The 23,521-nt window shown below is 39.7% G+C and overlaps 1 protein-coding gene across 9 annotated transcripts in view; it reads right to left on the reverse strand.

The window, feature by feature from the left end:
• TTLL7 (tubulin tyrosine ligase like 7) overlaps window positions 1-23,521 on the reverse strand; it is a 114,044-nt gene that overhangs the window by 41,169 nt on the left and 49,354 nt on the right. For all 9 annotated transcript variants that reach the window (XR_013544496.1, XM_072997875.2, XM_078392191.1 and 6 more), the window contains exons 8-15: window positions 23,083-23,247; window positions 22,374-22,532; window positions 18,276-18,370; window positions 13,355-13,502; window positions 13,186-13,259; window positions 11,178-11,313; window positions 8,611-8,697; window positions 1,353-1,542 (exon numbers count right to left, since the gene is read on the reverse strand). Coding sequence is in view for 8 of the 9 variants with exons in the window: in XM_072997875.2 (XP_072853976.2) it covers window positions 1,353-1,542; window positions 8,611-8,697; window positions 11,178-11,313; window positions 13,186-13,259; window positions 13,355-13,502; window positions 18,276-18,370; window positions 22,374-22,532; window positions 23,083-23,247 (1,054 nt within the window). In the remaining variant the exon portion in view is untranslated. The remainder of the gene's footprint in view (window positions 1-1,352; window positions 1,543-8,610; window positions 8,698-11,177; window positions 11,314-13,185; window positions 13,260-13,354; window positions 13,503-18,275; window positions 18,371-22,373; window positions 22,533-23,082; window positions 23,248-23,521) is intronic.

Genomic DNA, 23,521 nt, shown 5'->3' on the forward strand with positions numbered 1-23,521 from the left:
AAGGATGGAAGACTTCACTGTTTCAGCAACTTGGTTTAACTACCGTCTTCAGATTTGTTTTTAATTACTGCGATTTTATTTCTTTGTATTCATACCCAACCACCAACCACCACCAAGAGCTTCTAAATGTTTAATAGTTGATTGTTTCAATGTTTCTCTAAAATTGGAAAGGAAAGAGATAATATTTTTCCCCTCCAAAGAAACAATGGAAAAGATCAGAACAATAACTCCTAGACCAGAGGTGAGAAGTAGAGATGGAGGTATTCGTATATCAATACGAATATTCCTGCATAGGTGGAAATAACGAGGGTCCAGCCCCATGGGGCCAGACTATCCACTCACGATTTCGCCGCTGCTGCTGGCACCACGGCGGCTTCCTATCGTGCTGTTCTCTGCAGTGGATTAGCCACTCTCCAACCTAGCACAGAGGCTTGTCATCCCGCCTCCTGGCAGGACTGGGTAATCGATTGCAGACAACGGCGCGATAGGAAAGTCTGACAAACTCGCGTCAGTGGCGAAATCATGAGAAATAACCCTCGTTATTTCTACGTGTGCAGGGATATTCGTATACGAATATGAATACCCTCATCTCTAGTGAGAAGCCATTGATCCTGCAGACACCTTGGTCTACAATTCATGGAGTTCTAATCCCAAACATCTGGACAGCCAAAATTCCCGATCCCTTGGCTAGACTGTTCTACCGCACCTGATACACATCACACTTTCATTTATTTTGAGAAACTCCCAAAATTCACCAGGATAGGATGGGTAGTTCTTTGCGAAGCTCCGTCTATAGATCATAATAGGCACTGAGATTACATGTCCCTTACTCCCTTGAAATTTCCAAGAACTCTTGCAGTACTCTCAGGCACCACTGGCAGCAGCTTCCTTCTCCTTCTTGAAAGGCCAGTCTACTAGTGATAAAGGGACACATAGAAATGAGGAAAACTCCTTTTTAAGCTACTATTTTTTGGCTGCAGTGTCCAGATTTCTGCCTAGGGAGATTCCTTAACAAATTCTAGGAGTTTCAGTCCAAAAGGAATAAAATATCACCCCTAGTGGCTTTGATGGTATATTTTAAGACATGTTTCATAATATGGAGGACGCATTAGTATTATACAAGTAGAGTCCCATACCCTTCACATATAAACACCAATACAGTACACAAATTTAAAAAAAAACTACTGTAAAGATAGTTTAGCATAATTCATATTTTAGATCTAAAAATCTACCTAGCTGAAAGTTCACCAGTTACAGGATCATTTTAAAATCTTTTTAAAATGTAAAATTAAATCTTTTAAAAATCTTTTTTAAATGTGCACATACATGACATTTGTATTAATTTAACTTACTGGATCGCTCTATCAATTTCTCATCTTCTAGATCAAATGAAACATTTTTCTCTTTCTTCACATTTTCATCTTCTCTCTCAGCATCTTCCTCCCATTCAGAAATTTCACTGCTGCTTTCACAACTACTACCACTGCTGTAGTTCTTGTTTTTTTTCATAAACTGTGCACTCTCTGGCATAGAATACAAAGGCTGAGGTAAGAAGAAAGAAGAAGAATGTATTAAAAATTTCATTTCATCCTTCACATTATTCCAGTGCATCCTTATGGCTAAGAGTCACTACAAAGGATTTAAAGGTAAAATGTTAAATAAGAACAGAATTGTTATATAATTCTCGCTGAAATATTGTTATGCACTTATCAAACTATAATGTTCAACAATGCTATGATGCAAAAGAGGAACGGTTCCCTGCACCTTCAGCAGACTTGTAGAAGAGGAAAATTTGGCATGTGTGGCTTGCATTGATAAGCTACACCTGCCAAAACTCTCTCTTCTACACAATTAACAGCTTAAAATCGCTTCTAATGAAGGCAGCAATATTTTAAACTGCTCAGTTTTGGCTGATCACAAACCATGCTGTTGATTGAAAAATGCACCTCCCTTAAGGAAGAGAAAAGGATTACACATGGCATTTGTCTGAGTCTTAATTAAATAAATCTTTGTCTGACTTAGGAAAAAAAATGACTTGTGTGTTTTCCTGAATGGGGGTGGAGTAGCTCTTTACACAGCCAACAGTTAAGGCTTTTCATGCAATCAAATTAGAGTTCACTGGACGTTATAATGCATCTCACACAAAGCAGCTGCTTCCCATCAGGGCACGCAGTAACTAATTCTGGCAAAATTTCATAAAATTTAACATTTTAACTTGAAGAGTGCACAGGGATCCTGGAAATGCAGGCAGCCTTCCAATGTCTGAAGCCTAAGCTTTTTAAAGACCTTCTACTGAAGATCTCATCATTGACTTTGCAGCACAACTGCTAGTACAAAACCTCTCCCTAGGGGGAGACTCCCAAAGTGCATTGGTTACATGGATATTTAAATCACATGGGTTCCTGGGGTCACATGGCTGATTCTAACCAAAAGTAAATACTGCCAATATAGAAACCTCCTACCAGTGCCTCAAATGCAGCCCCAGCAGCTCTGCTTTTGCCACAAGCCAACCACGGTGCTATCAGTAGCTGGGTAGTCTCTCCCAACACTGGCTGGCAGGCAACTGAAGCACTGGTGCAGTTTAAACAAGGGTGCATTGACAGCACTTTCAACTGCACCAGAACCTGCATTGTGTGCAATGATCCAAGTGTCTGTAAGTTCCCTTCACATTGTCCAGTATGTTTAATTTTGGCCCAAAACTATCTGAAGCACTTTTAAATAACAATATACACATATGACCATTTCCTTCCTTTGCATGGTCATCTGTTTTCCATTCTTACTGAGAGCCAGACAGTATGTTGCTTTAAAGATGGGTGGGGAGTGTTTGGGGCTTTTAGTGGGTGGGGAGTGTTTGGGGATTTTTAGTGGGTGGGGAGTGTTTGGGGATTTTTTATGTGTGTGCATGTGGGTCTGGTCTCTGGGTGTCTGTGTGAATTTTGTTTTATGTGTATACTATGTATATACTTACAATGACAATAAATAAATTTATTTATCTATTTATTTAAAAAAGATGGCGCCAACAGCTACATCTTTTCTTCCCCCTTATTTAGCCATGAGTGCCCGGAAACTCAATCCAGATTGGGAATTTAGTGTGGAAAGATGAACCCTTTGGCTTCCTACTGAGGTCCCACACCAGATAAGCCCTGCCCACACCTGCCATTGTAACGTCTTTCTAAAAAGTAATAAAATTAATTAGTCCTCTTTTTTAAAAAACAATGAAAACTGCAGATGTAGAGACTATGCAGACTGCAACTGGGGCCACAATAGGTGGCAGAGTGTTAAATATCACTCTTGCCCATGGCACATCCCACTACAGTACAGTACAGATCATATTCCCCTGGCATTTATTTTTGAGCACGATTAAGATGAGAGGAGCATAAGACTGAACACGGTGAGATGGAGTGATTCAATAAAAGAGCTTCTGTTGATTATAGAATCTTTGGAAGGTCACTAATTTATAGGGTTGCCTTACACTGGAAGCAACTTGATGGCACATAAAAACAGTGCAAGGAAACAAAGATACAGCTGCTAAGTACATCTTTAAAATAGCATGTAGTTTTACTCTTGGTATGAAACTGAGTCATATGAAGACAACACATCCTTACTGGCACCTACTTATAATGTTGGATCCTTCCCAGTTGGTACAGGGAGACTACCTAAAACAATGAAAAGTCGCCTTACTTGCTCACTTACAACTTTTATCCTCACTACTAAACCCCACAACTATGTGGTTTAGATTTGCCAGTGCTGTTCTGATCCCAGGTTGATGTTAAGTCCTGGCGGCCATATTTACTAAGGTTTCTGAACATGCATGAATACACTTAACACTCAAAAGGGTTGCTAAAAGGTCAGACATGATAGGAGTGTATTTCAGCCATGAGCCTCTTAAACTCTACAGAACTGCGTATGTACAGTATCAAACAGAGTTGGCAAAAGCCAAAAAAAATTCAAGTGCAAAATCAAAACTTTTTTTGCCTTTTTTTTTGGGGGGGGATCTAGGTCCTGGAATGTCTCTCTCGCCTAAGACACACACACACATGATATACACATTCCTATACACATTTTGAATCCTGGCGAATATGGTGGGAGGAGAGTAATGTGAGTCCACCTGATTTATATGAGCTGCTTGCTTTTTCACATCTTTCAAAGTTCAATGCATGCTCTTGTTCATTAATGTAATGTTCCAACAGAAGCTATTACAATGTAGGTTTGCAACTAGACTGAAACACCACCACACAATTGGGAATAAAACTCTAAGCAATTGAAACAAGACTTGGGCTGGTAAATCTCATTGTAATCCCATATGCATGGGGGACATTGTATCCAGTCTAGGTCATTTATCTTTCCAAATATAAGGAATGAGAAAGCAAAACTGTGAGATGGAAAACAGCCACAGAAACAATAGACAAGGTCAGATCATTGTCCTTCCTCCTTTTATAGACACAAAACAGAACATCAGCATGAACAATCCTCTTGGAACGTATCATTTGTTGCCAGAGTGCTGCCCCCACTGCCTTTCCAAGCTATGACTGTTCATCTTTCTGCTGGCTGATGTTTTTTTCCCTGATGATTCCACAGGGAAAGGTAGGTCACTTGGCATAAAATGAACCATTTATTTTCCTATTACTACGCAACACAATCAGCTGAGGATTCTGAGATGCCCTAAAATGCTTCCAAGAACTTGTATCCCTCCTGTGGTTGTTGTAGGTTCTTCGGGCTGTTTGGCCGTGTTCTGAAGGTTTTTCTTCCCAATGTTTTCCCAGTCTCTGTGGCCGGCATCTTCGGAGGACTGGAGTTAGAACTCTGTCTATCCCACACACTACACCAGAACACAGACAGAGTTCTAACTTGTGTCCTCTGAAGATGCCAGCCACAGAGACTGGCAAAACATTAGGAAGAAAAACCTTCAGAACACGGCCAAACAGCCTGAAAAACCTACAACAACCATCGGATTTGGGCTGTGAAAGCCTTCGAGAATACACTGAATCCCTTCTGTTAAGTTGGCATCCCACAGAAGTAAGAAGCAAATGATAGGAGTGTTTACAAGTTTATTCTACCCTAAAATAAAATATCATGGAGGTTAACCATGCTATAAAATAAAAGTGAATTAGCAATCACCGCCACCACCTGTGTTCACAGAATAAGAAGAATGTAAAACTATTGAAGGGGGAGCAGTATTAGACCTCTCAACAATATCTGGGGATCCAAAGTTAGGAAGAATGATGAGGAAAACAAGCCAAGGTTTGACATTTGTTTGATACTGAGATGGGATTCGCACTCTGTTACCACCAGACGCTTTGACCCAAGTCCAGCTAGTATACCAAATGGTCAGGGGATGGGAATTCCTGCCCAAAACATTTGATGGGTTCCAAAACTTGATAGTTTAAACCAGTGGTTCTTAACCTTTTTGAAAGAAACGCCCCCTTGAGCCATTGAGGAAGTTATCACCGCCCCCCTCCCCATGGTGATGATATTTTTCTTATTTATTTATTTATTTATTTATTTATTTATTTATTTATTTATTTATTTATTTATTTATTTATTTATTTATTTATTTATTTATTTATTTATTTATTTATTTATTTATTACACTTAAATCCAATGACCCCTGAAAACAAAATTCAATTCCAAGAAAATGAAATGCCCCCAAAAACATTTAATGATTTAGTTGCAATCGAATTTTAAGATGCAAAAAGAAATATAAAAAGGGCATAAAAACAAACCACAATGCAGGAACTAAAAATTTCAAGATGAAAACTCTGAAACTAAATTAAGATTGGAGGAAAATATATATTCATGCACACTGTAAAAAGGCTGCAGCCATCTTAACAGGTTTGGCTTGCTCCAGGGCCCCCCTACCGCCCCCTTCTGCTCCAGCGCCCCCACACCGCCCCTTTTCGTTCTATCGCCCCCCTGAAAAATGAAATCACCCCCTGGGGGGCATTATCACCCACGTTAAGAACCACTGGTTTAAACTACAGTGAAGATTAACCACAATCTGTTCTGATTCAGATGAAATGACAAACTGTGGTTAATTAAAAATGGAAGTAAACGACCACCCCCAGTTTCCTATCTCCTCATAGCTGTGCCAGAGGAAGAGAGGAGAAGGGAGCATTCACAAGACCAAGGCCTCTGCCACATAATGCTGAGTGTTATCTCCCAACACAATGTCTAGCCTTATTCTATGATATTGGACAGAACAAGGAAAAAAGGTCAGTACATTGCCCTAACCTTCAGGAAAGAAGGCAATGAAAGGGGAAGGAATATTGATGTAGGGATAGCAAAAACAAACAAAACAAAATGAAAATAAAAAACCTGAACTTTATCTGATTTGACTATTTAATTTCTGGCATTCTTATTGTCCATTATAATGATATAATTGAAAAAGTATGTCTTTCTGGGGAAACAGCAAAAGAGTGTTGTCATGAGATATTATACATGAGATATTATACATATCTCATGTAAAAGACCACTGCTAGTATATGGGTAAATTGCCATAGAAGCACATTCACATATTAACTTTTGTTGTTAATTAGTCGTTAAGTCGTGTCCGACTCTTCGTGACCCCATGGACCAGAGCATGCCAGGCTCTCCTGTCTTCCACTGCCTCCTGGAGTTGGGTCAAATTCATGTTGGTAGCTTCGATTACACTGTCCAACCGTCTCGTCCTCTGCCGTACCCTTTTCCTCTTGCCTTCACTCTTTCCTAACATCAGGGTCTTTTCCAGGGAGTCTTCTCTTCTCATGAGATGGTCAAAGTATTGGAGCCTCAGCTTCAGGTTCTGTCCTTCCAGTGAGCATTCAGGGTTGATTTCTTTCAAAATGGATAGATTTGTTCTCTTTGCAGTCCAGGGGACTCTCAAGAGTCTCCTCCAGCACCACAATTCAAAAGCATCAATTCTTTGGCGGTCAGCCTTCTTTATGGTCCAGCTCTCACTTCCATACATCACTACAGGAAAAAACATAGCTTTGACTATGGGGACCTTTGTTGGCAAGGTGATGTCTCTGCTTTTTAAGATGCTATCGAGATTTGTCATTGCTTTCCTCCCAAGAAACAGGTGTCTTTTAATTTCGTGTCTGCTATCACCATCTGCAGGGATCATGGGGTCCAGGAAAGTAAAATTTGTCACTGCCTCCATATCTTCCCCTTCTATTTGCCAGGCAGTGATGGGACCAGTGGCCATGATCTTAGGGTTTTTTTTATGTTGAGCTTCAGACCATTTTTTGCACTCTCCTCTTTCACTCTCATTAAGAGGTTCTTTAATTCCTCCTCACTTTCTGCCATCAGAGTGGTATCATCTGCATATCTGAGGTTGTTGATATTTCTTCTGGCAATCTTAATTCCAACTTGGGATTCCTCCAGTCTGGCCTTTCACATGATGTATTCTGCATATAAATTAAATAAGCAGGGGGACAATATACAGCCTTGTCGTATTCCTTTCCCAATTTTGAACCAATCAGTGTTTCCATACCCAGTTCTAACTGTTGCTTCCTATCCCACGTATAGGTTTCTCAGGTGGTCAGGCACTCCTATTTCTTTAAGGACTTGCCATAGTTTGCTGTGGTCCACACAGTCAAAGGCTTTTGCAGAGTCTGATACACAAAAGTGCTAATAGGGAAAAACAGATGGAAAAGGAGCGAAGCAAGCCTTCGAGAATACAGAGGAGCAAGAGTTGATTATGCTCTATCTGATGGCATTCTTATACTTTAATAGCTGATTGTGTGGCCCTTCAGATCATTACACTTTGATTCTACACCATTTATCCAGACCAGGAGTACAAGTTTCAAGATATATGTCCAGTTTGGAGTGCTCCAGTCTCCTTATACTCTACTGCAATACATAACATCCTTTTAAGCTAGATCTATTCTACACAGCACTGCCTGAAACTAGAGAACAGAGAGAGAGAGAGAGAGAGAGAGAGAGAGAGAGAGACAGAGAGAGAGAGAGAGAGAGAGAGAGAGAGAGAGAGAGAGAGAGAGAGAGAGAGAGAGAGAGAGAGAGAGAGAGAGAGAGAAGAAATGAAGCACCAATCATACTCTTTAGAAACTTGGTCTTACATGACTTCTCTGCTTGTTTAACTGTTTGTGTATTTGTAGTCATTTTTTCTATTGCTCAACTTCGATCAAGCACTTCTCCAAAGGGTACTCATGCTCAGGTTAAAAAAAACCTTCTGTTTTCAGTAGGGAAGAGCGAATAAAAGAATAATGTGTATATGTGTGAACTTCATTCTGACATTACACCAACAAGCCATATCTAGAAGAGGTGCCATTGTAGTGGGCATAAAAGCATTTGATTGCTATTAATGAGCATAAAGGAACTCTAGTACAAAAGTGGAATGTGCCCTCTGGTGGCCATAAATAGCCAGTTCAACATAGAAAAACACAAATCTATGCAGCTTCTGACAGTCTATTATCTCTGCAAAAGGAAAACACAGCTTAATTGAAATTTTCCTCCAGAAACAGAGCATGCTCTTCATGGTCCAAATACATACCACATAAATTGCTATTTATAGCTTCACATAGTCATCCTGCTGCATGCCCCAATTCTACCTACTCCACATTTCAATCTCTTCCCATGCAGAGAGATGTGTCAAATTGTTTAGTCAAATACCTTTGGGCCACGTGGTCTAACAGATTTCCCCATTAGTTTCTCATCATCCAGTTCACATTGTTCCAAGAGATCCAATATGTCTTCTTCCTGAAAACATAAATCCCTGGATTACTATAAAAACAAGGAGGCAGGCAGTAACTGACATATTAGGAGCATGGAATGTCGTTTCTTATCAAACGGTAGCTAGATTCCAAAACCAGGTCCACACCAATTTATAGGATTTATTTATTTATAGGAGCAAAATATGGGATCAAATTTTGGAGCATCAATAGCAGATGGTAACATCAGAGTAATGTTAGCTCAACCCAACTAATTGTTGTTGTTGTTTAGTCATTTAGTTGGGTCATGAAGAGTCGGACACGACTAAACGACTAAACAATAACAACAATTAGTTGGGTTGAGCTAACATTACTCTGATGTTACTATCTGCTATTGATGCTCCAAAATTTGATCCCAAATGTACTACAGATAAAATCTTCAACCCTAAATGTTAAAGCAATATGAGGCCAGCTCACTTACACTACAGCCAGAATTTCTATTCAGGCAGTCTGTGGCTCTCTAGCTGTTCCTGAACTTCCATTATCCCTCACTATCAGCTACGAAGGAGGAACACACCAAAAACTTTCAATTTGGTTTGGTTTCGTTACCTTTCAGGTGATGCTTTGTTTTCAATTGTTTTGTGCATGGTTCCTTTTGTCTGATACCAAAGGGACTGGTTCCTTGCAGTACCCTCCAAGTGAGTCTCAAATGGCCAGCTCAGTGGCAGGTCCACGTTTATATGGAGGAGGAAGAGCTGCTCAAGATGACAAAGCACTACAAAAAAGGTCTGGTTGAGGGGGAAACTGGAGAGGTAGCTGGCTAGGAAGTCTCTCCAATGGAATGGGGGGGGCAGGCTGGCAGCAGGGGTGGAAGGCAATGACAAAGAGTCTGCTCAAATGGCTGGAAAGGCACGCATATGATCACATCAGAAAAGGTCACTTTGCAGGGAATGATCTCCCTTAAAGTGACTCTTCCATCTGCTAGGGAATCGTTTGAGCCCAGCCCCCAAAAGTAGTAGCGCTACAGCTGCACCCAAAGGGTCCAGCTTGTATACAAATTGGGATTGGGCTGGAGAGCAATTCCTCGTATGTTGTGTGACCACTGCAAAATAGATCACGCCAGAAGGCTGCATAAGCGGTCCAAAATACAATCTACCTCTCTGGGTGAGTAAGCAAGCTTGCTCACAGCAGATAAAGTAAGAGCTTCCTCTTGAAGGTATTCCTTAAGCAGTGGCATTCTAATTAGCTGCTAACAGCAGCCATCACAACACTATGTGATTAAATATTTTCCTGGCAATTTAATCAGACAGATACTGGGTGCAAGAAAGAACAAACAAAAGATAGGAAATGAAAGATATGAAATTTTCATTTACTACTCCTTCATTTGAACAAAACGTTTGTGAAAACCAATAAGACCATTATAATGAAAGAAAGAGGCTCTTTCTTTCCCAACTAAAGCCCCATTCCTATTGGCAATGGTCTGGTGGCAACACTGAAAAGCCACAAGCTGGAACATAAGACAGCTTTACATATGAAGAACATTGGACCAAAAAGAAATGGTTTAGATTAGCGTTTCATTTAAAGCTTGGTTGCCATTCAACAATCAAGCCACCAGAAGGTTTCCCTCATGTATGAGAGGGATGGAAAGCTTATGACTCAAGTTTGGCTCCCACTGTTCCTCTCCCTGCTGAGGGCGGGTGTCAATAGTATTTTAAAGATCACAGGTTGCTCACCCCAGTCTAGCAGAATGCCTGGAAATGCAGAAACCCATATGTGTCTTTCTCTTTAGAAGGCTCTTGCAAATTCACTGAAGACATACTGAGCACAACTAGTAGCCTGCAGAATTTCTACATTAGGTAGATAAGTGTATGGTCTGAGACGGTGGTTCCCAATCTTGGGTCCCCAGAAATTCCTGGACTAAAACTCCCAGAAGCCTTCACCACTAGCTGTGCTTGCCAGGATTTCTGGGAGTTGTAGTCTAATAACATCTGGAGAGCCAAGGTTGGGAACCACGGATCTAATCAAAGCATAGAATTAATCTATATTGCACACCTGTTCATATATGATGAGTTCATGTATGTCAACCACATACAGAGCTCTAGCCTTGCCACCTTCATTCCTGGTTTCATCACCCATCTACATGTTCAAGACAAGTATGAACAGAGAGATCTGTATTATCTGTGCGTGCTCTCTTTACGAGTAAGCACTCTGAATAACCAGAGTCCTGATGCATGTAGATAGTGGAGGACCACTGGTAGAACAGCAACAAGATCAGAAAAAGATGGTTCTGCTCAGCATACATGAATTCCTGAATTCATAATGGCTAAATAAATCTTATCTCAGATATATCTTTCCTCCACAATGAGTCTCTGAGCACAGGTCAGAGAGAACTATAAGTTTGGAAAGGTGAGTGGGGGAGTGCTGAAAAAATATTCCACATCTCTTCCATTTCGAAAGAGGTTGATATTGCACAGTATCAAAAGCTGGAAGAAATGCCAGGAGGATGTCAACAGATTCACTCATCAGTACCTTCATTCTTTTCAGAGGGTTGTTCATTTCTCGTTGAAGTGAAGCTGCTCTCCCTGAAAGGAATGTGTGAAAGGCAGCAGCTAACAAACCTTCATATTTTTCAAGCAGCAGCTTGTCATCCGGGGGATAAATACGTCTGTAGTTTAGCCAAAGAAAAAGAAAAACTATGACATAAAGACAAGGATCAACATTTTGAAGCAAACAAGTCATGCAACAACAGAATAATGAAGGTTCCGTTTACTTAGATAGGAAGTGCGTACAAGATTATTCCAGTGGCTTATGCACAAAACTAAACCAAGATGATCCTTGGGTTGCAGCTTTGGCATTCATCATCAATGTGAAAGAACCACTGTGAATGCTAATTCCAGTTCAATGACTCTGCGTGTGATTTCAATAGTGGTGTTGGGCAGGTGTTAGTCAAGTATAGAAGCAAGACAGGGGCAGCACTTACTATTCTACACCAATATGAAACTTTGAATACTCACTGAAACATCAACTGCAGGTATGCATGAGGCATGAAACATTACCAAAATATAGTATCCATGATTCAGAAGCATCAGCAGTGAATTTAAGAAGGGGCATGACTTTGTTTTCAGCAAAACCACAAGGAATGAGTCACATTCTGCTTCCTAGTAGGCTGGAGTGAGCACCAAAACATCCCATCTTGCCTTGCATGTCAGTAGCACAGCTACTGCTCAACTGCCACAGAATGGACTGGAAAGGCCAGAGTAGGAGGTTTCATAGTGTGGGGTAGGCACTTATCTTCCCTATTCTTTACAGAGCTCTAGAATCCAGGTGTTCTTGGACTGCAGCTCCCAGAACCCCCAGCCAGCACAGCTGGCGGTGAAGGCTTCTGGGAAGTGTAGTCCAAGAACACCTGGGTTACCCAAGGTTGGGAATCACTGTTCTAGAATATACCATGCATATCAGTGGTTTTGGATACATAAAAATACAACCTATGATTACTACAGAATTCCTATGCGGGATAAGACTTGGGCAGGAACTATAGCTCAGTGATAGTGGAACCAGTGTTTTTGCATACAGGATCCAATCCCTGCCATCTTCACATACATAGAAAAATCAAGCCGGTGGTGTTTGGAAAGACCTCTACCAGAGAAGCTGAGGAGCTACATCTAGTCAGAATAAACAATAAAAACTAGATGGGCGAATCGTCTTCCTCCTGAAAGGAGCTTCCCAGGTATCTGTGATAGTAATAGACAAATGTTCAAGAAAACGTATCCAAGCACTATTGATCTGTCAATTGCATAAGCTTCCAGGCAACCCACAGTTTTCTGGAAGACAGTCTGAAATGGCTTCCTCTATGGTTAAGGACAGTTTCTGACCTATACCCAATATATAATGCCTTCCTAAAAGATTCTGGAGAGCTACTAAGTGTTCATTAGAGTAGCCACATAATAATTCTCTAAAGCAGCCTAGCAGGTGCACTCTTATTACAAGAACTGCCAGTGACATCAAGTTGCAGTTGGATAGAATTTTGATTACACTTGATCATTGTGTGAAAAACTGTAAGCCAGGATCTTCACTGGGTGAAATATTCTGGCAGCTGTAGTCCACAAAAGTGCACTTTTCCTAGCTTTAGTGGTAACAGCCCATCTCAACTTTTACCATGGTTTAGACTTCAAATTACAGCAACACTAACCATGGTTAATGCTAACGTCCCATCTTAAAGATGAATTTAAAAGGGAGGAAGTAAGAAGGAATTAAGCCTGGACAGCAGAAAGGAAAGGAGTGCCTAGCTCAAAGGATGGTTTCAGAAAACTAAGGTTTTGCACAAAGCAGCAGAAGTAAAATATATTGCTGGTGGTTGTATTTTTAAGTCAAATAACTTGACCTCCTCTAAATTATTCCAATTGTTTTCATGACATCCTTCTGCTACTCACAGCATGGCATATTTGTACAAGCATGATTTAAACAGCATTTTTTTCTTATTACAGAAGAAATGAATCCAAGATTTGTGCTGAACAAGAAGCTATGATCACATGGTTACCTGTAATTTCCCATATGCCTGTTTTCATGTTCCTCTTTGGAGATCTGCCTACGGACTTGTGCAAGTCTCTCTTTCTAGAAAACAAGAACATTTAAGAAGTGACTGAACACACCCCAGAGAAAAAGAGGGCAGAAATGTAGCTTTTCTATTGACTACTTTAAAACAATACCAGTTCCTCTCTCCTCCTTTCTAAGGAACGGCGCTGCTTCTCCCAATCAGAAGACACTGGTGACAGCCTTTTCATTGAGCCTTGGCCATACAGTCGCTTCTGAGCCTCTGCTTTTTGCTTAGCTAAATTTCTTCTTTTATCACTTGTCCTGCAAGGGAAGTTACAAGCCGATATGATAAAAGAAATCCAGACAAATAAGCAATCCAGCAATGTAAGCCACCTTGGGTTCTTTTTAAGAAGAAAGCTGGGTTAAACATATTTTAAATAAATAAAAGTCTGGTTTGGCCTGCTCCTATGATTTTGGCAGCAGTTTGGTGTACAAGAGTCAATGGCAAAGCTTTTCAAGGTATGAATATAACTTTTGTTACCTAACAAGGACCAAGAATTTTGCCAAAACAAAAACAAAAAGGGGGGGGCAGAATAGCCATATAACATATCCATTTAGATCACAAGGGGGGGGGAATGAATTATAATTCTCCAGTCCTGCTTGCTAAGGGCCAGGGCTTAGAAATAACAAGATGCAAATAATAATGTTACCTGTAATGTGTTATGTTTTCAATAACAGTGTTGCCAACTTCATTACTTTTGAATATATATGCCATAATGAGCAATGTTTACTATTCCTCATTACTTTCAGTGCTTTCCATTGGGGGACCTTTCTTAATTATTAGTCTTAAAATTGTATTTTTAATAAACATCGGCTAGAATCCTATTGGTGGTCACATTAGATTTGGGTAGCTTGTTGCAGCTCATTGACAAGGGACCAAGGCACACCTCGGTCGTGCAGTGCCGTAGTTGACCAGACACACAACCTAGCCATGGCCTGTTACCTCATCAATTAGCCATAGTAGATCATGCTAATCTTATGCATACAGCAGTAGAATTCTGGCTAGTAAGTAAAAAGCACCTTGTTGATGCAAGGCAATATAATGAGCTTATTTTAATAATTAATTGCTTTTTAAAACTTTTGCCTTTCTTTCTTAAAAAAAAAGGGGGCAAAAAAGATAAACAGGAAAAGGAACACATTACTTTCAAAAAGAAATATTCCAAGCTCTGCTAATCATAAAGTATTTTTTTTTAAAAATCAATGCATATAAGCGTAATGGAAGACATCAAAGAGAAGAACTCATGAAATGTTAACAACTGAAGCATTTTAAATGGGAAGAATTTGCACAAAGAGTACCCACTCCCTTCCATGTATTAATTATTCCCTTTTAAAATGTTAGAAGGGTGAAGAGCTCATCTAGCCAAACCTGCATACCAGTGGACCCTTGACTTACAGACGGCTTGACTTACAGACTTTTTGAGTTACAGACTTCTCTGGCCGCAAAATTTAGGTTTGACTTGCAGCCTGAGAATTGACTTACAGACCAGAAAAAAACCAAAATGGAAGTATCTAAGGGAAAGCCGGATTTCAAGCACTAAAGTAGTTAGGTCTCAAAAAAAGGTATCCAAGGGACAAACAACAAAACTGCTCCTAATTAAAAAACTGGAAAATGAAAATAGCTCACAAATTTGTATTTTTATAATGAAGCTGCCTTGGGTCCTTTTAAGAAGAAAGGTGGGATAAAAATATCTTAAATAAATAAATACAGATTCCACCACCTTCTCTATAAAGCTGCATTTCAGCATTATGAGCAATGGAGACAGAATCTGAAATAGAAGTAGGGTCCTTTTAGTGAAAGACAAAGGATTGGGCTTTAAGTATATTTAAAATCAATATGAATGAAGAGTTACTATTCCACATAGCTCTACTACCTCCTGATATGACATCCTTGATCACAATGACTTTCTATGCGCCGGATCTATTTGATAAACCTGACAGCCTATCGCCCTACATTTAGAAAATATGTAAAATCATTCCAAGATCTCTGTCCTGTCATCATCCTATGCCAACAGCTGCACAGAAGCAGTTGCTTAGACAGCCCAATCATACATCACATTTTGCTTCCTAAGAGGGCTGTCACTTTATCTGGAAAGACACAGCTTCACATGTAAACATGTTGTCAGGGTAATTCCTGCAAGGAAGTAACACACTAACAATCTGTCCTAGGAAGAGGAGGAGCTGCATAAGGCCTTTCCCTGCATCACTCCCATAATCCAACTAAATGCAAATCTCATTAAAGTGACTATGGGAATTAAAAAAAAAAAAAAACCCTGGGCAGCCTCCTCCTAGTTGGAGCTTTAAACATTTCCACAAAGAGAACAATCAAAGATATTGTCGTATACTCTATAATGTAATTTTACTCAAACTCAGGTAGAGATTAACAGAACCTGAAAATAATGTGTGAGAATTAATGTGTTAACATCAAATGAATTGCTTGAATTCAGTTAATCTTAACACGAGAAGGCCCAGAAATCTAGTATTTAAAAATAGTATTTAAAAAACTTTTACTTACTTAAAACATTAGTTTTTCCATACTACTCTGTAGAGGGAACATTTCAGCTCATATTAAGGTAAAGGTAAAGGTTCCCCTTGACATTTAGTCAGTCATATCCGACTCTAGGGGGCGGTGCTCATCCCCGTTTCCAAGCCGTAGAGCCATAGTTTGCCCAAGACAGTTTCCGTTGTCACGTGGCTAGCGCGACTTAGACCCGGAACGCTGTTTACCTTCCCACTGAGGTGGTCCCTATTTATCTACTCTGAACTGCTAGGCTGGCGAGGAGCTGGGACAAAGCGACAGGAGCTCACTCCGTCGCGTGGATTCGATCTTACGACTGCTGGTCTTCTGACCCTGCAGCACAAAGGCTTCTGCTGTTTAACCCACAGCGCCACCACGTCCCATCAGCTCATATTACCCCATCCCAAAGAGTGTATGTTTGATTTTATAGGTTTGATTTTATTTATAGGTATCTCCTTCATAGCTACCTTTCTAAGTTAGTCTTCTGATTTTTTCACAGCAGTCCCTGATTTGTAAACAAAGTGTAAAAAAATCACCAACAGCTTCTGTTTCTTTATTGTCAACACTGAATTTAGGTAATCCTCCAAGCCCAGCTGCAGTTTTTCTACTGCACTTTCTTTTTTAACTGCTATAGTTTCGAATCATTGCTGTTTTCTGCCAGTGTTATGCTATCTATGTATTTTTAATTACTGATGTTTCTTCCACCAATTTTCACTACTCCAGCTGAAGATGATCCAACTTTCTGTGTACATTCTGCTTACAGATTGATGAAACAGGGAAATCTGCCACCTTTGCTAAACCGGAAACCATCATGTTTCTCCATGTTCTGTCTTCATACTAACTTGCTATCCAGAGTACAGGTTACACATCTGGTCAATGAAATGCTGTGGCATGTTCATTTCAATCAGAACATAGCTTTTCACAATCCATAGAGCCATAGGCTTCTTGTAATTTATAAAGCACAAATGGATTGTCTTTGAAGTTCTCTTGGTACACTTCATCAGCGAACATACATTTACAAGATGATCTGTAGTACCTCTTCATTTTCTGTATCTAGCTTAAGCACCAAGCACTTCTCCCTCTATATACAGCAAAACTTTGTTGAAAACTAATTTATTTGCATGGAAAAAATCAATCCTACAATTACTATGTTCTTTACTATCTCCCTTCTGGGGATCAGAATGTGTAGTCGACATTTCAGTCTGTTCTGTTTTCCATATTTGCTAGCACATTCTTATTTGGATTTTAACAGATTCCATCTCTATAGCCTGAAATAGCTCTACTGGTAGGACATCTATTCCTGGTGACTGATTTTTTCCAAGTGCTTTGGGAAACCATTTCACTTCATTTTCTAAAAAGAAGAACTCTTTGATGAAAAATTTACTGTTTTAGAAAATGGAATGAAATGATCTCTTAAAGCACATGGAAAAAAATCAGCATCTGTAACTAATCAATTCATGTACCTAGGTCTGGAGATGAGAGACAAAATGATCATTTCTGCCTAAACAAATTCCTTTACAGAAAAGTTGCCAAGACTTTTCACAACTGAACCAAATCAGGATTTAACCTGCACCAAGCTAGTACATCAGATCTGGGCAAAGTGCGGCCCGAGGGCCACATACGGCCCGCAAGCTGCTCCTGTCCATCCCGCGGACAGTTTTGAACATCAAAACCATTTATAGCTTTTTGTCTAAAGTTGATCAGTTGCCTATCTTTAACATACCACTGAAAAACTCTTTAGTATTTGTTAAGATTAACAAGTTTATAATAAAACTATCATAACATCACTGTTTCATTTTATTTTTAAGTCAAATTGGTTTGGCCCCCAACACAGTTCAGATTTTTCATGTGGCCCCCCCCATAGAAATTAATTGCCCACCCCTGTAGTACATTCTCCAATGACTGAGCAATTTTAAATTTGACTCAATTGTTTACATTCAAAGAATAAAACAAAAATCATGTACTTTACACAGAACATTTTTCATTACTCTGGAAAAAAATCCAGATACAGTGGTGCCCCGCTAGACGCTTACCCCGCATGATGTTGAAATCGCTTAACGATGACATTTTTGCGATTGCTATTGCAATCGCAAAATGATGGTTCCAATGGGGTTTTTCCACATTATGTTGATTAGGAGCCTGCTTCGCGAACCGTTTGTTCGCTATGCCATTATTTTTCCAGTTCTGCAAAATGGCTTCCCTCCCTTCTCAAAATGGCTGCTTTCTGAACCCCCTGCTTCGGAAGACAGCAATTTTTAACAGCTGATTGGTGGTTCTCTATGGGCAGTCTTCGCTGGGCGATGAGGTATTTCCCCATTGGAACACATTGACTGGTTTTCAATGCATTCCAATTGTTTTTTTTTTCACTTGACGACGATTTCGCTTAGCAGCAATTTTCCTGGAATGGATTATCATCATCAAGCGGGGCACCACTGTAATACAAATATAAACAGGTTCCCTAACCCTCTTCCTAATAAGCATTTGCAGGGAAAGGAACAATTGGTAAATGTTAAGTTTACCTGATATTAAGGAGTTTCAACGCATTCATCAGAACACCTTTTTTCACATCATAGTCTATTTTTTGGTCAGTACCAAAGCTTGGAGCACGATTAATCTGAAATATCAAAGAGAACACCTCCAGGTATGTTTAGTCCACAAAATAATAACTCAAACTCTCTTCCCCATGCATACCCAGCGCTAGTTTTCAAATTCTAAATTTGTAAATAGTCCTGCAGCTACACTCTGCCAAGCGCAGAATGACAACTTTTTTCATATAATATAGTATTTTCTATTGCAACATCCACCTACATAAAAAGCATTTGTACAAAGTACGATAGCAAAGTACAGCACAGCACAACAGAGGATCTGCTGCCATTTCTTACCTCTAACCATAAAGCAGTACAACTGGATCCAATGTCCGATTCCAATCTAATCTCTCTCTAAACTAGTCCCATTTGCTTTTTTAATTTTTAATTTTTCTTTCTTTCTTTGTCATGTCCATTCACTTTCCTGTCCTTTCTAACATCCTCTGTGGACTCTCTTTTGCTCTTCTCTGTCTGGATCCTGTTTCAATTCCTTGTCTCTACCACAAGTACACATTGGCTCTCACAATGATTCCTTTCATTAAAAATACTCTTTCTGTCACAAGCATCTCCTGAATATAACTGCTGCTCCCACATAAATGTACTTTACAGTCTCAAAGTTCTAAAGCATTGAGGGCAAACTGTAATCCATCACTTGGGCTTTGAAGGTTGCTGGCAGTAGCCAGCTATCTGAAAAAGACACATAGTGTAAAGAAAAATATGCAGCCCCAAGACTGCATCTTGATGAACAAATATTGTTATTGATGCATTAAGTTAATTAAAATAATGCTATTCCCCACCAAAACTTATGGATGAAACAAGTTTGACAGCAAGGAAAAAAGAGGGGTGTTTTCACTTTTGATCCACTAGATGGTGCAAGATAGCTCACCAGTAAAAGACAATGCAAGCCTTTATTAGAAATTGGCATTTCTCTGGAACATTTAGGAAGCAAGAGGTCAAGGTAGTGTAACTTGGAGGGGAGGATGTTATCTCTGCTTTGTCCTTAGAATTCGGAACACTCCCAAGTGCAGGTGGCTATGATTCTGCATTCAAGAATATTTTATGGCCAATTTTTAAGAATCTGTGCCATAATCCAGGAAAGCTTACTACATGCAGACAAGCACAGGGTTTTTAGCTCTTCTCAGATTTGAAAAGCCTTCCTATTGGCCTGTTACTCAATAGTTTCCCACATTACCCCTCATTGCCAGCAAGTTCCACTTCTGAAACATCTTTGAATTTTAAGCCAGCTCAATTACGTCATCCGATGAACTTCTGAAGGCCAGTTTGACTGGGCCTTGAACTTCAGAATCCACTTAGAAATCCATTAGGAGTGAGGTACAAGTCTTGGGCTTCTCCATAATTTTAGTCCAGCCTCCCTGTCCCTTCCGATCCTATTCTTAAAAAGAGACATCTATCTAGCTATTTTTCTTTCTATCTATCTGTTTGTCTTATTTACAGGCTGCCCAGAAGGAGACTTAAGACAATTTACTGTATTGAAAGGGCTAGAATTAAAAACTCAATAGTTATACATTAAAAACAATTAAAGTATAAAACTGATTAAAATAATATTCAATTTATTGTCATTGAACATATATACACCGTATACACAAACAACGAAACTCACAAAGAACACTCAGAGACCAGACCAAAAACACACACACACACCCTCATAACAATCCCTAAATCCCCAAGCCCCTCCTAAAACTCATAGTATTCACTCATCCAATCAGGCATTGAATGATTAAAACATATAAAACATTAAAAACTCTCTTAACTAAGGACATGGCATTCAAGGACTCAGTCGTGATTGCTAAAAACCTGCCTGAAGAGGTGGGTCTTCAGCTGTCGGTGGAAGGATAAAAGGGGGGGGGGGCTGACCTCCCAAGAAAGAACATTCCATAACCTGGGAGGCCTCTCTCATGTTCCCATCAACAATGCCTGCGGTGGCAATGGGACTGAGTGGAGGGCCTCCTCTGGTTATCTTTACCATTGAGAAGGTTCATATGGGGAGATACGGTCTTTCAGGTAGCCTGGACCCAAGCTGTAGAACCAACAGAGATCCTGTGAGCCCTGACAAAACTCAGTAACATTTCATCCACCTCCTTTGTGCTCTCTGATGCACTCCAGAAACTTATGAAAGTCAGCGATAAGGTGGTTCTATTATAAGTGATGTTATACAAGCAGACTTTATCACAAAAACAGATCACAACTTTCTATTTTCAAGTTTATTCTTGTTTTCTTTTGGTTCCTAAATTTTTGTGTACAGTACTTTATATCATAATGATTTTTTCCTCTTGAAAGATAGACATGTAGAGGGCTTGAAAAATGCACTTGTCCACTCATATGTGACAAGTGAAAAAAAGGCGCTTGATGAGCCACAGCTCCCTCCCTCCCTTCCTCCTTACCCTCTGCCCGTCTCTCTCTCTCAATGATCCTGCAGTCCTCCCCTCCCCCCTCTCATTGCAAAAGTAAAACAGCCTCTTCTTGCAAGAAGGGAGTTCAAGCAGCACATAGATATATAGCTATGCAGGAGAATGTAGCATAGTCCCATGCTGGAGAATATGGAGATTTCCTGCTCCCAATTTAAAACGAATGAGGACATATCCTGGGTGGGAGGGAACTGTGGCTCCTTAAGAGGCCGGGCGCTTTTGCTTTCATTTTTATTTTTGCTGGAGACATTCAAAAGAAAGGCATTCAAAATACAAGCTTCATGATCCCACAGGCACACAGGTAATAATGCAACCCAGGTCTGAGGGTATATTTATTTTGGGGTTTGCATTGTTACATAGAAATAAAAGTGAACAAGTGCCTAGTTTAAATTTGTTAACATAAATTGCAAGGATATAGTATGGTCATGCTTACTGGTGAAATTTTTGACTGATTGGTGAGACATTCTAAAAATTTTCAAGTCCTGGACATGTATTTATTTTTAAAATAATAAAAATTGCTGCCCTTTCAGACTGTGCATAAGAAACAGGTGTGGAATTTGTGAAACGTCCTCTCTTATTATCAGGTTTGGAAAGTAACATCCAATTAGCCCATGGAGCAGATTGTAAAGCCAGACATAAGGCAGGAAAGGACACAATACAAATAATATTTGCTTCTTTCCTTGCTGCTTCTATGCATGAAGTGGGATTTGCTTCCATGACATGTAGAGAAATTTGTATGCTCCAGAACATACTGTGGATAGCATCCACATGTGTCACCAGACATTGTATTAAACCCGGAGGTGGCAAAAGTTTAACTGCTTGCACATTCTTTGGGGACCCTCAGAAAAGCCCTTCTGGATCAGACCAATGGCAAATACACTCCAGGTTCCTGCCTCCCACAATGGCCAGCCACAGGCTTCTGGGAGACCCACAAGGCAACAGAGCTTCCCACCTTCCCAGCAATTGGTATACAGAATTACAATGATTCTTACAGACCGTATTGTCCCATGTAGGCCTCTTCTAGTCTTAAAAATCTTCTGGGGAGGCCCTCCTCTCAGTCTCATCACCTTTACAGGCCTGTTTGAAAGGGACCCAACAGAGGCCCTTCTTGGTGGCTGCACAGAGATTATGGTATGCTCTCCCCTGTGAGGCCAAACTGGCCCCCAGTCTCCTCTCCTTTTGGCAGCAACTGAAAACATTCGTTATCAAACAGGCTTCTTGATTGTATCTAATTTCACATAGCTAGATGACCCACCCTTGCTGCCTTTTGTATCCTTGTTACTATCTTTTTTTTTAATGCTTTGACATGTTTAACCTTTTGTATTACAGTTTTAATATTTCCATGTTTAATAAGTTTTTAATGGTTTGTGTATCATGTTTTAATTTTTTGTTTATCTTAATGATCTGTGAATGCAAGCAGGCAATAAGATTCCTCTTTCCCTTCTGGATAATATATGAACTAGCAGCCAGACACAACTGTAATCCATTCTGAATGACATTTTACTACTTCTCTTCCATCCCTTCCATCCACTAAATAGACAAGATGTTGATTATGTTTCCTTCATATTATGGCAAACTGATTTAAGTGATTCTGTAAGCAGCTTACCTCTAGGAGCCATGGCTTGAGTCTTCTGTCCAGTAGAATGTCAAACCCAAGAACTTCAAAGCAAACACTGTCACTTCCTGGAGACTGCCCTGGTCTACACATACGGTAAGCGTGAAGGACATGTGGCTCTGCTACTATTAGTGTCTTTACCACTAATTCCTGGGGGATTGGGCAGAAAGTAAGGTTAGCAAGGGAGGCATCATTATTTATACCATTTATTATTTAAGAACACAGAAAGATATTAAAGCTTATTCAAAGACAGAAAAAAAAGACCGATCATGCAGAAGTCAATAATTTATCTGATGGGTGTTTCGCTCTAAATCACAAAAGCATAGGAAAAAATTAAATTTAGGGATTTAGTACTGCCAAACTATTCTAGCTATTTTGTTCATCCCCACCCCCACCCCCACCCGGGTCTGGAACAATCTGGATTTTTGTCAATTTTCCACATTCAACACATGCAAAAGTCTTGCTCCCAAGGAACCAGACTTCACCTAAAGACAGTATCAGAGTTTGCCTTCTAATAATTTAACAACATAAACATTGTAGGTAAATACGTCTTGTTCAAAATAAATAAAAGGAAGTATTCACTGCCGATTTGTGCATTAGAAATCACACTGTATTCCATTCCAAATTGAGAGATGTGGAGTACTGTTAATATGCCAACATAAACATAAAAACAGTTATTGCATATTAGTTTTTTTCTTACTGAAATATCATTCCAGAATTTGGAAACGTCAAGGTGATTTGTTTGCAGAAACTCAGTAAACCACTTTATAGAGCGCTTACTGCCTTTATCTTCTGTTTCATCCCGTTCAAAATGTTCATTATGCTTATTCACAGAGTAGTTGGTCAGATGCATATACAGCTGGTTCTAACAGAAAAAGAAAGGGAAGGCTTCTTTGAGCTGCAGATATCAGAAAGGGTGCAGGGGAAATTTGCTGAATTCAAATTTTGTTTTACTCTACGGTATTTTGTTATTTTATTTATATTGTCTAATTTGCCATAGACTATGTGCTAAACAATAAATTGAATTTGTACATTCATTTAATGGTCAAGGAAAAGGACACAGAGCTTTAAAAGGCCTCTAGAATGATCAGGGAACTACAGCAACTCACAAGGTTTACAAGGTATGGGGCATTTCCGTG

This window comes from Pogona vitticeps, chromosome 4, assembly GCF_051106095.1.
Source record: "Pogona vitticeps strain Pit_001003342236 chromosome 4, PviZW2.1, whole genome shotgun sequence".
NCBI lineage: Eukaryota > Metazoa > Chordata > Lepidosauria > Squamata > Agamidae > Pogona > Pogona vitticeps.